At 37.1% G+C, this 13,077-nt stretch overlaps 1 protein-coding gene across 1 annotated transcript in view; it reads left to right on the forward strand.

Annotated features, from left to right (window-relative positions):
• LOC131679510 (uncharacterized) overlaps positions 1 to 11,896 on the forward strand; it is a 100,897-nt gene extending 89,001 nt beyond the window's left edge. The window contains exon 3 of the mRNA XM_058960247.1: positions 10,655 to 11,896. Within this exon, the coding sequence (XP_058816230.1) occupies positions 10,655 to 11,896 (1,242 nt within the window). The remainder of the gene's footprint in view (positions 1 to 10,654) is intronic.
• Positions 11,897 to 13,077: the final 1,181 nt, after the last annotated feature.

The following is a 13,077-nucleotide window of genomic DNA, read 5'->3' on the forward strand; positions in this document are numbered from 1 at the left end:
TGATAAGCTTTCTCCCCGCAGTAGAAAACTTCTTAATGCGATTGCCTACAAAATGCTCTTTCTTTTAGCGAATGAATCCTTTGATGGGTGATTCATCGAACTAGGTCACGGATTTGATCATTGTTCAACAGTGGAATTGCAGAAACTTTATCCTGAAAATCTCGAACCCTCACCAACGCAAAGATATATATCGGACGTACAAATTGATAGATAAATAGTACCTTTAATACAGTTACTCTAAATTAACCATTACATAAGATAGCGAAGCAAAATATTGGTATATTGTTGAATTTAAAAATGGTTTTAGAAATGGAAGGACCTCCTTAAACAAAGTTTCTTTTTCATGGAACTGGTTTATATAGGACTTATTAATCCATATCTCCGGAACGAGAATTCTGAACGAAACCATCCGAAAGCTACAAGGAAAACTAGAAAGAGGCTGAAATGTAATCGACTGAATGCACGGCTTCTGTGTTATCGACAATAATATAATCGCCATCATTGTCTCGATATTTCACCTATCTCTTTCACGAATCGCCTTCTCTGAAACTCCGAAAGAGTGGTTCTCAAATTCGTACAATTCGTTTTATTCATTTACTTTAATTAAATCATTATTTCTTTTTAAATTTCATTCATTTTTCAATTTCTTCATTTCATTTTTACAGTTTATTTATTTCATGGATTTTATTCGTTTGATGTTTTTTTTTCATTTTGAACATTTGACTAATTTTTAATATATTATTATTTCATTAAAGCATTTATTTAATTTGGCATTCTTTTTTATTTTGGTTCATTTGAGTTCATTATATATATTTTATTCGATTCATTCTTTGCATTCATTCTGATCAGATTATTCATCACATATTCATATCAAATATTCGACTTCTTTTATTTACTGTTTTGACTTTATGCATTTAATTCAATTAAATAATCTGACTTTTTTTTCAATCATTCATTTTATTCATTTCATCCAAATTAATAATTTGAAACAAATTATTTTAATTTCTAAATTTCATAACTTTTTTAACATCGCTCAATTTTTCATTTTAACCATTTCATTAATTTTATTTCGTTTTTTTGTTCACTTTATCAACTCTATTCGTTTTGTTTGTTTTATTTTATTATTTATTTTATATGTTCAATTAATTTTATTTATTTTTTATTTATTTTATGTATTATATTTTTTATTTTATTTATTTCATGCATTTTTTTATTTTTTCCAGTCCATGCACTATACTCAGTTTTTCCATTTTATTAACTTTTTTTGATTCTGATCAGCTGTTCCATTTATTCATTTCATCCAATTTGTTTGCTTTATTCAGTTTAATCTATTCTATTAATTTTACCACATTTCTATTTCATCTAATTTTCATTTAATTCGCTGAACTACTTTGAGTTTTTTATTCCATTTGTTTGATTTATAAAAATCATTTTATTCATTTTATGAAAATTGTAACTTTGTATCATTTTTTGCTTGAATACTTCTTAAATTTCATTTGTTCTATTGATTTTTTTATAATCTATTCAGTTTATTTGTATTTTTATTCGTGCAGCACTCGAAACTGTGTTCATCCCACTTCTAGTTGGGTGCCTAGCTCGCATGAGTTCTGCAAACTAATTAATGATTCAACAGAGTTTAGTGTTAGAAATGTCTAACCTCACTGTTAGAAGGATTAAGTCGGTTTTCTCACACATTTATTTTATTCATTTCATTAAAATTTTTAATTTTACATAATTTAATTTATTCTATTTAGTCTTACACTTTTTATTATCGTTAAGTTTTTTATCTTGTTTTCTGCTCATTTTTTTATTTTATTCGTTTCACCATTTTTTCAGTAATTTTTATTCAGTATTTTAATTTGTAATCCCTCTTAATGTTCATTATAGTTTAGTCATTTTATGAATTGGATTTGTTTCTTTTTTTTTCGGATGCGCTGTCATATCAAAGCAAAGAAAACCAAGAATAAATCTGATCCGTTTCGTGAGGACTTTCGTGATTTTTTGTGCGCAGCTGTACTTCTCTTCTCTGGGCTAAATCTAGCGCAGTAATGGATTCAGAGAAGTGTGATTTGCCAAATGTCCGGAAAAGTTTTTTTCAATACTCTGAAATCCTTTTGCCCGATCGTGAATAAACTTTATACTTTCACGTTTAAATTGTGGTAAATTCATTTTTTGCAGACATCCTTACCACGCCGAACATTATTGCCCAAATGCTGCTTTTATTTTCAAGAGTTGTTTCTTTCCAAAGTAAAACAACCTTAAAATTAAAACAGTAATACGTTTGAACAGCTCAATCCACCAATCCCATATTTATCGTTAAGCGGAACTTTGGTATATTTTATTGTTTTAGCTTGCTCCCGACCTACTAACTTCTGACTTTTCGGCGTCTGAGACCACTTAAAACTCGTATGTCACCATCCTTTTCCTGCAAGCTCGTCTCCGTAATCCAACCGCCCACGCACCTAGCACCAGTGAAACTTGCTGGTAATAAATACCACAAGCGATAAAATGTATAAATTTTTCCAATATATTTTCTCCTAAGAGCTTTTTCGTGTTTGTTTTGAATCTTGCCATTTTGTTCGAACGAACGCACAAAAGTTCACAGCTTTTGTCGTCTGGGGGATGCAAGCAACCGGATTCGGAGGAAATCAACAGATACAATGGTGCTGCTGCTGCTGTTGCTTTCCAGGTATTTTCCAAATCACCCAACGTTTGGGAATTTCAGCTTTATTGTTTTCACTCAGTATAAAATGTGTCGCTGTGTGGGAAACCTGCGTCGTGTAGATCCTGTTAGATCAAAGAATTTTTTAGAAAGAGTTTGAAATCTACTGTGAAAAATTGTGATGAAAAAATCAACAGAACACTCCCGAGAGCTGAGTCAATATTATGAAAAGACAATATGTCGATAGCAGTATTTGCTCCTAGTGACTGCTCACGTTTAGGTATGATAGAGCTACTAACAGTTTGCGAGTGATTCTAAAGTATTTCTTGACGTGTCATTATCTGATTACGTCTCTACGATTGATAAATATGTCCTGCTCTCGTTGAAGGCAGTAGCAGCCATATCAAAACACGAGCTGGAGAATCAATAGGATAAAATTTAATTTGGATCTAAAGTTTGTCGTGTATACTGTATATACGGTGATAGTTTTTGACGACGGTCATTTTTTGCTTGCCGTTGAAAATAATCTCTTTTGTACCTCGTAAGTTATTGCTATCTTGATGACAGCAATAGGCTTATAAATATAACCAATCTATGCATTCACTTTACAGTTTGAAATGAATTTAGTTTTTCTTGCAGTGAGTCCCTCGAACATATTGCGATTCCTGCCCATATGCTCCCAGTGCCCATTATACTAGGGATATACGAAAGTAACATGTATTCCACGTGCCTCCATTTTTTATATTTTTGAAATTATTATCCGATTTGAACACTATAATATATTAAAAGCGAGTTTCACGAGGCATATTCTAGTCTTGCGACTTTTTTTTTATTTCGTTTATTTGACACGGCCCATAGCGGTAGCTTAACGGAGCCGTGGATCAATGTAAATCCGTCGTCATTGTTATTATCTTCATCTCCGATGTTGCTTACAGTGGTTTTTGGGGTGCTGGATTCTGCTTTGGCAGTTGTCAATATGGACTGAACAGCTGCCACAAATTTGGCAACCCTTTATGGCTCAGGTATTGGTATAGAAAACTCTTTTTTGGGTTGGTTTACCGTGGATTCGTTGGCAATCGGTAGAGATGCATTCTCCTTTGTATCTTCCGCGCAAGGTTGTCCGTGGTGTGCTGTTTGATTACAATACTTGCACGTGGGAGTTTGCCCCTCATGGGTGCATAACGTAGTTTGATTAATACACTAAGGTTTTTTTACACGGTTTTTTTTTTGCACGGTCTTTTTTTACACGGCTTTTTTTACACGGTTTTCGCAATTAGCACGGTTTTTTTTGCACGGTTTTCGCAATTAACACGGTTTTTCGCAAAAATATTCTAAGTCCTTTTAAAGGCAAAAGACTTAGACGATTTCTCAACAATTTTTTTTGCACGGGTTTCGCAAAAATGTTCTAAGTCCTTTTGGAGACAAAAAACTTAGACGATTTTTGATCAATTTTTTTTTTGCGCGGATTTCGCAATTAACACGGTTTTAGCAAAAATCCTTATGAAGGCAAAAGACTTAGACGGTTTTTGACCAAGTTTTTTTGCACGGATTTTGAAATTTACACGGTTTCTGCTTTTCCATTTTGAATGCAAAGAATTTCGAAGATTTTTGGAAAAGTGGAAGTGATTGCTTTTGGAACAGCATTAACGAGTAGATGCCAAATGTTCATGTCTGAGGCCATTTAGAAAACCAAGATGGCGACTTCCGGTTCAGTGGAATTCTCTGAAACCCCATCAATATGGCTATTTTTGGAACGGGATTGATGAGTGGACGTCAGATATCGATGTTTAAGGCCATTTTGAAAACCAAGATGGCGACTTCCGGTTCAGTGGAAGTCTCTGAAACCCCATTAATATGGCTATTTTTGGAACGGGATTGATGAGTGGCCGTCAGATATCGATGTTTAAGGCCATTTTGAAAACCAAGATGGCGACTTCCGGTTCAGTGGAATTCTCTGAAACCCCATCAATATGGGTATTTTTGGAACGAAATTGATGAGTGAACGTCAGATATCGATGTTTAAGGCCATTTTAAAAACCAAGAAGGCGACTTCCGGTTCAGTGGAATTCTCTATAACCCAATCAGCATGCATATTTTCAGAGCGGGCCTAATAGAGCGCATGATAGAGATCAGTGTCAGAGGCCATTTGGAAAGCCAAGATGGCGACTTCAGGTTCATTGGAATTCTCTAAAATCGAATCAATATGGGTATTTTTGGAATGGAATTGACGAATAGACGCTAGATATCGATGTCTGGTGCTATATTGAAATTCAAGATGGCGATTTCCGGTTCTGTGGAATTCTCCAAAGCCCAATCAATATGAGTATTTTTAGAACGGGATTGACGAGTAGGTGCCAAATATCAATGTCTGAGACCATTTCGAAAATCAAGATGGCTGCTTCGGTTTAGTAAAATTTTCAATTACCACAACAATGTGAGAATTTTTGTAATAGCGTTAATGAATAGATACCGGATGTCAATTCCGGAAGTCATGTTTTCATCTAAGATGGTGACTTCTATTTTAGTGCCAAGACGATGTTTTAAATATAAAGACACGCGGCGAGAAAAACAGTAAATTTGGCTGCACGGTTTTACAAATTATTTGTCTGCTAGTTTTGGCAACCAGGAATATTGTGTAAACAGCGAGTGACTTGTAGTTTTAATGAATGCTTGGCGAATTCCTTTTTTGAAATATTTCCCACAATACTCAATCATGTAACTTGGAAACGCATTGATTTACGTTACTGAGCCTGTCTACATGTTTTTCGTTGCACTAGAAAAAATGTGTCGAGGATGCAGGATGCAGACATGCATTTCTTTTCATTTCAATCTCAATACTCCCCACGCATTACTTCCTAAATCCGCCATATTTGTTTACATTGCTAGTTTGGAACCGTTGTTTTGGGTTCGATTGGAACTTTTGGCTTCAGTCTTCGCGCATCTCTATAAGCATCATCTCTGCTTTAGTGTACATCTAATTCATCTTAAGGGGGCGTCTGGTGTAGTGGGCAAAAAAATCGACTTCTTTTTTATCCGCTTAATTGTTAGTATTGAGCCTCTAGAATAGTCTCCCGCAATCTCGGTGACTTCTTTTGTTTTAAACAGCCATGCATTCCTCGCACGTATTTGCTGTGACACACGCAGATTTCAATCTATCGGCAACAATTTTCTTAAGACTGACAGCGATAAAAATACAGTGTGAACAATACACTTTAAACTACTTCCACCCAAATTTTTAACACAAAATACCAAATGGATTGTTTTCCACGTCATTTTTTCCGTGATGCAATTTGATATGGAGTACCCTTTAATAGCGTTTTTTCGAAACCGCGTTTTTCAAATTGGTGAGCACGATAACTCAAAAACTAATCAAAGAATTGACTTGATTTTTTTATGAAAATGCACAATATGTGTAGCCTGTCGGTGAACCACAGAAAACAGAATGAAAAAATTGTTCTCTCTATTATTTTGAAGAAAAGAGCATGAATTTTACAGAAAAATATGAGATTTTTCGGTTTACATGAAGCCATTTTCCTAAACTCGAACTTTTTTTGGGTTCATCGAGTAACTACAAGTCTAAGCTTTACAAATTTTACTTAATTTCCTGTGTCAAACAATTTTATCAAGAGTCATCGTGTTAGCCGCGGCGCTCCTCGACGTGGAAATGGTTGGATGTCTACTCCTGGAACGCTCGTATGTGTGGCTCTGCGTGGCTGCCGACCCTATTCTGCGCGGCGTGTGACGTGAGACGACTAATCTCACCTCACTCTACGTGACTTCATCCAATTCTGAAGAGTCACTTCGGGTGACGTGAGACTCCCATTTAACCGCAATGAGGAATCTCATCTCACCCGAGTCGACTCTCAGAATCGGGTGAGAAAAGTCACGTAAAGTGAGGTGAGTTTCGTCGTCTCACGTCAAACGCCGCGCAGAATAAGGCCGCGCAAATATTTTTTTCGTACAGAATAAACGTACAAATCTAAAGCTTAACATTACATAAAAGATGCATTGTTTCCTTGCCTTCAAAATCGTAAAACAAAATAACTTTCGGTTTGAGCACTTTACACCAGACGCCCCCTTAATAATACAGCGAAGACCTGATTTTATTATTTCCCTCTGATTATGTCAGCTTTTTGATTCGACTTTGAGTCTCGCATGAAGATTCGCTCGATGAGCTCTAGCGGACGAACCAATTCAAATTCGAGTAAATCCATTCATGAGCACATTTTTCTTATCTTATAAATGCAAAATATACAAAAATAAATGTATCTTTTTGTTTTACGCTGGATATTTATACTCAGATCTCTGGTAACTGCATATTTGTCAATCCAGTTCCAAAACACTCCATGTTGTGAGTTATACAGAATATCGCTAAGCCGATAGTCTCAATGTTGTATTTCAAAATGGTCTCAGACATTGATCTCTATCATGCGCTCGTTAGGCCCGCTCGGAAAATATGCATACTGATTGGGTTATTGAAAATTCTGTTAGACCGGAAGTCGTCATCTTGGTATTCCAAATGGCCTCAGGCATCGATATCGATCTCGTTAACACTGTACCGAAAACAACCATATTGTTAAAGTGCGGGACAAAAGGAAACCTCAAGATCCGACGTTTCCACTTTTCCAAAAACCTAAGGAATTGAAAAAAGCAAAAACCGTGCTACTTGCATAATCCGTGCAAAAAAAACCTGTTCAAAAATCGTCTAAGTCTTTTGCCTTCAAAAGGACTTAGAACATTTTTGATAAAACTCCGAAATCATCCCTTTTCCTAAAATCGTCTAAGTCTTTTGCATTGAATGTAACGCGGTTTTTTTTTTGCACGATTTTCGGAATTAACGCGGTTTTTTTGCACGGTTTTCTGAATTAACACGGTTTTTTTTTACACGGATTTCGCAATTAACGCGGTTTTTTTTACACGGATTTCGCAATTAACGCGGTTTTTTTTACACGGATTTCGCAATTAACGCGGTTTTTTTTGCACGGTTTTTTTACACGGTACGTATCCCCCGTGTAAAACAAAAACCTTAGTGTAGTGGCTTCGTGGGTTTTGAGTTTTATAGTCAAGTGGGAGGGGATAGGTCTTTCGATCCGCATTCTCACCACAAGAACACCGTTAGGTGTACCCGGGAAGAAATTTCTCCACGTATCACGTGTAACTGATTCTACTTCGCCGTATTGCGACATGTATTTTGCGATTAGATCAGGAGGGGTACGTGGTGATAGGTCATGTAACTTTACATCTACATAGTCTTTTTCTATATACACGGGAATCTTAATTCCAACTTTATCACTTTGAGCCACGTGCTTCAAGTTGTTCTGCAAAACTAAACGTTCAGCTTGTGCTAACGTGTTGAATGATATGAGTACGACATTACGAAGATGATGATACTGTAGATACATAACCTCCTTGAGCTTAAGCTGCATCTTCACCTTCAGCAGGTATTCCACTTCACGAAAACTCAATCTTATTGAACAGAATTTAAAGTCAACGACCGCTGTGTTGGGTCGGAGCAGAGATTTTTCGTCAACTTTACTCATGATGGCAAGAATAAAATAAAAGTTTCCTTTGTTCTCGAGACAATGCACACTAGATCGAGATGTTGCTAGTTTTTATTCACTTGGTTCGACTGTACGTCTGACTTGGGCAGAAGTAGAAAGTAGACTGAGTCTTGCGACTTTTATTCTCGTTCGCTCAATTGTGGAACAGATGAAATACTATGTGATATATAACCAGAAATTAAGAACGGGCGTGTTATGTACTACCTACGAAATACTTGCAGACCGGAATCGGAAGATATAACTGTATAGTCGGGTGAATGTATCGCTGATAACCCTTGAAGGCGCAAATCAACTTGTTTTTTTACAAATTTTGTGAAAATTGTCCCACAGCTTCAATACGTTACTGTGATAATTTAGAGATGGTTTTCGCAATGGTATTTTAAAACAATATTGTGCATTTAAGGGTTAACTGAAACAAAATTACTTGTTGACTGATCGAAGTAATTTTCTGAAACAATTTAAGTTATTTTCATATAATAAGCATTTTATACGTAGTACGATTCAGAATTTGATGGTGACGCTTGGTATTTTTTAAATAGTAAAATACCGCGCGTCACTATAGCCCATTCCATTGTGATGCGCGGTTTTCCTTTTTCAAATATTATCAACAAATATTTCATAGAAATTGAAATCGTAATGTGTCTGTTTCAAAATATTTCAATCTTTAAATGAGCTAGATAAAGGGAGAATATCGCGGTCGTCATTGTTGCTCAATTATACCTCGAATTATGTTAGTTGAAAAAGTTGAGCTACCTTTTGTTTGCCCCAATGAGTGAGATATTTGGGCAATGGAACAAATTATTCGCTTTAAAACAGTATTAAGTGACTAAAGACTATTTCAGTTTTATATCATTACCACAAAACTTATTCGAATAAAACATTTTTTTAAGAAATACCCTAGCATATGATTTTAAATTTGTTGCGAAATGAAAATTATGATAGAGAGAGCTTACATGTCTTCGGAACTTTTTTTTTCTAAAGCTTGTTCTATAACTTCACTGAAAGTCATATGACTCCATCTAAAATGATTAAAAAGTTAAATACTTTATCTTGGCAAAATAAGAACCACCCTAACTATTGTTTTAACAGAAGAAAATGTTCACAAACTACGAAAACTTTTCCACAAATAATAAGGATAAACGGTTTAGTTTTGGTTAAATCTCAAAATTCCTTCATTCATTTCAGTCTGTTCATTCAGTTCGTTCAGTTCGTTCAATTCGTTCAGTTCGTTCAGTTCGTTCAGCTCATTCAGATCATTCGGCTTATTCAGCTCACTCAGCTCATTCAGCTCATTCAGCTCATTCGCCTCATTCGCCTCATTCAGCTCATTCAGCTCATTCAGCTTATTAGGCTCATTAAGCTCATTCAGCTCATTCAGAACATTCAGCTCATTCAGTTCATTCAGTTCATTGAGCTCATTCAGCTCGTTCAGCTCATTCAGCTCATTAAGCTTATTCAGCTCATTCAGCTCATTCAGCTCATTCAGCTCAATCAGCTCATTCAGCTCATTTAGCTCATTCAGCTCATTTAGTTCATTGAGATCATTTAGCTCATTCAGCTCATTGAGCTTATTCAGCACATTCAGCTCATTCAGTTCATTCAGCTCATTCAGTTCATTGAGCTCATTCAGCTCATTGCGGTCATTCAGCTCATTGAGCTCATTGAGCTCATTCAGCACATTCAGCTCATTCAGCTCGTTCAGTTCATTCAGCTCATTCAGCTCATTCGGCTCATTCAGCTCATTCAGCTCATTCAGCTCATTCAGCTCATTCAGCTCATTCAGCTCATTCAGCTCATTCAGCTCATTCAGCTCATTCAGCTCATTCAGCTCATTCAGCTCATTCAGCTCATTCAGCTCATTCAGCTCATTCAGCTCATTCAGCTCATTCAGCTCATTCAGCTAATTCAGCTCATTCAGCTCATTTAGCTCATTGAGATCATTTAGCTCATTCAGCTCATTTAGCTCATTCAGCTCATTGCGGTCATTCAGCTCATTGCGGTCATTCAGATCATTGAGCTCATTCAGCTCATTCAGCTCATTCAGCTCATTCAGCTCATTCAGCTCATTCAGCTCATTCAGCTCATTCACCTCATTCAGCTCATTCAGCTCATTCAGCTCAGTCAGCTCATTCAGCTCAGTCAGCTCATTCAGCTCATTCAGCTTATTCAGCTCATTCAGCTCATTCAGTTCATTCAGCTCATTCAGTTCATTGAGCTCATTCAGCTCATTGCGGTCATTCAGCTCATTGAGCTCATTGAGCTCATTCAGCCCATTCAGCTCATTCAGCTCGTTCAGCTCGTTCAGCTCATTCAGCTCATTCAGCTCATTCAGCTCATTCAGCGAATTCAGCTCATTCAGCTCATTCAGCTAATTCAGCTCATTCAGCTCATTTAGCTCATTGAGATCATTTAGCTCATTGCGGTCATTCAGCTCATTGCGGTCATTCAGGTCATTGAGCTCATTCAGCTCATTCAGCTCATTCAGCTCATCCAGCTCAGTCAGCTCATTCAGCTCAGTCAGCTCATTCAGCTCAGTCAGCTCATTCAGCTCAGTCAGCTCAGTCAGTTCAGTCAGTTCAGTCAGTTCAGTCAGTTCAGTCAGTTCAGTCAGTTCAGTCAGTTCAGTCAGTTCAGTCAGTTCAGTCAGTTCAGTCAGTTCAGTCAGTTCAGTCAGTTCAGTCAGTTCAGTCAGTTCAGTCAGTTCAGTCAGTTCAGTCAGTTCAGTCAGTTCAGTCAGTTCAGTCAGTTCAGTCAGTTCAGTCAGTTCAGTCAGTTCAGTCAGTTCAGTCAGTTCAGTCAGTTCAGTCAGTTCAGTCAGTTCAGTCAGTTCAGTCAGTTCAGTCAGTTCAGTCAGTTCAGTCAGTTCAGTCAGTTCAGTCAGTTCAGTCAGTTCAGTCAGTTCAGTCAGTTCAGTCAGTTCAGTCAGTTCAGTCAGTTCAGTCAGTTCAGTCAGTTCAGTCAGTTCAGTCAGTTCAGTCAGTTCAGTCAGTTCAGTCAGTTCAGTCAGTTCAGTCAGTTCAGTCAGTTCAGTCAGTTCAGTCAGTTCAGTCAGTTCAGTCAGTTCAGTCAGTTCAGTCAGTTCAGTCAGTTCAGTCAGTTCAGTCAGTTCAGTCAGTTCAGTCAGTTCAGTCAGTTCAGTCAGTTCAGTCAGTTCAGTCAGTTCAGTCAGTTCAGTCAGTTCAGTCAGTTCAGTCAGTTCAGTCAGTTCAGTCAGTTCAGTCAGTTCAGTCAGTTCAGTCAGTTCAGTCAGTTCAGTCAGTTCAGTCAGTTCAGTCAGTTCAGTCAGTTCAGTCAGTTCAGTCAGTTCAGTCAGTTCAGTCAGTTCAGTCAGTTCAGTCAGTTCAGTCAGTTCAGTCAGTTCAGTCAGTTCAGTCAGTTCAGTCAGTTCAGTCAGTTCAGTCAGTTCAGTCAGTTCAGTCAGTTCAGTCAGTTCAGTCAGTTCAGTCAGTTCAGTCAGTTCAGTCAGTTCAGTCAGTTCAGTCAGTTCAGTCAGTTCAGTCAGTTCAGTCAGTTCAGTCAGTTCAGTCAGTTCAGTCAGTTCAGTCAGTTCAGTCAGTTCAGTCAGTTCAGTCAGTTCATTCAGTTCAGTCAGTTCAGTCAGTTCAGTCAGTTCAGTCAGTTCAGTCAGTTCAGTCAGTTCAGTCAGTTCAGTCAGTTTAGTCAGTTCAGTTAGTTCAGTCAGTTCAGTCGGTTCAGTCGGTTCAGTCAGTTCAATCAGTTCAATCAGTTCAGTCAGTTCAATCAGTTCAGTCGGTTCAGTCAGTTCAGTAAGTTCATAATTTTATTTATTATGTTAGTTTTCTTTATTTAATTAATTTGGATTATTTAATTATTGGTTCAATTAATTTAATTAATTTATCAATTATTTAGTTGAATTTATCATTTTTATTAATTTATTTTTTCCTTTTTTCGACATTTTCTTTTTTACTTTTTAATGACATTCAATTAGCTAGGGATTACTAAGTAGAGGAAGTTATGAAAATTTTATTGTCATGGTACTCAAGTGAGAGCAAGGACGTAAAATATTCAGATCGGAAAACTAGAAGTGGCAGGGTCATTGGAGACCTCCTTACAATCGAATTATTTTTATTCTAGTGGCAGGAGTCGAGCTGAGGCAGAATCGGTTACGAATCGCTCGAGTTTACCAACATATCTCACGGAAAAGACAGACTTTTCCTTCTTTATCATCGGAACAGACTCTGCCTAAACTCGGCTCCTGCCAGTAGAAGCCAAAAGATTGGTACGTAAGATTTAAGCCTGTTTCAAATGGCCTTACTACTTCTAGTATTCTGATCTGTATATTTCACATCCTTGCTCTCCCTTGAATACTACGAGTCTAAAAAATTTCACAGCTTTCTCTACTTATCAATCTCTAGCTAATTAATTAAATAATTAAAATAAATAAGTGTATTTCATTCATTTGGTTTTAACGCACCCAACTAGAGACTAGGGAGATCGCAGGTTCGTTCACCGTTCCGGTCATTCTTTCTCTATCTGTTTTCCAGTGGACACGTTCATAAAAATCCTTGAAAAAGGAAAAAACGAAGACTCACGCCCAAACAAGGAATATATAAATTCCATCAACGGCTGGATTTGTCGTTAGCATCTGCCACTAGGCTTTGAGGGCAGACATCAACATGCCCCTCCATAGCTCTTTCATTGCCAAAAGTCTGGCGGTGACTGAGCTAGGAAAGGGGGCAAACAGTGATAATAAATATCTCAAGCCTTGAGGGCAGTCCACTGGACCTAAAAATAGATAACGAGAGAGATTTGACCCGATCGATGAGAGGGAGAGGTGACGATCTGCTTATAGGAGACATTGAGGGTCGATGGGTCAGTTAGGAGGTATTGGAG

The sequence above is a fragment of the Topomyia yanbarensis genome, chromosome 2 (assembly GCF_030247195.1).
Source record: "Topomyia yanbarensis strain Yona2022 chromosome 2, ASM3024719v1, whole genome shotgun sequence".
NCBI classification, from domain to species: Eukaryota; Metazoa; Arthropoda; class Insecta; order Diptera; family Culicidae; genus Topomyia; species Topomyia yanbarensis.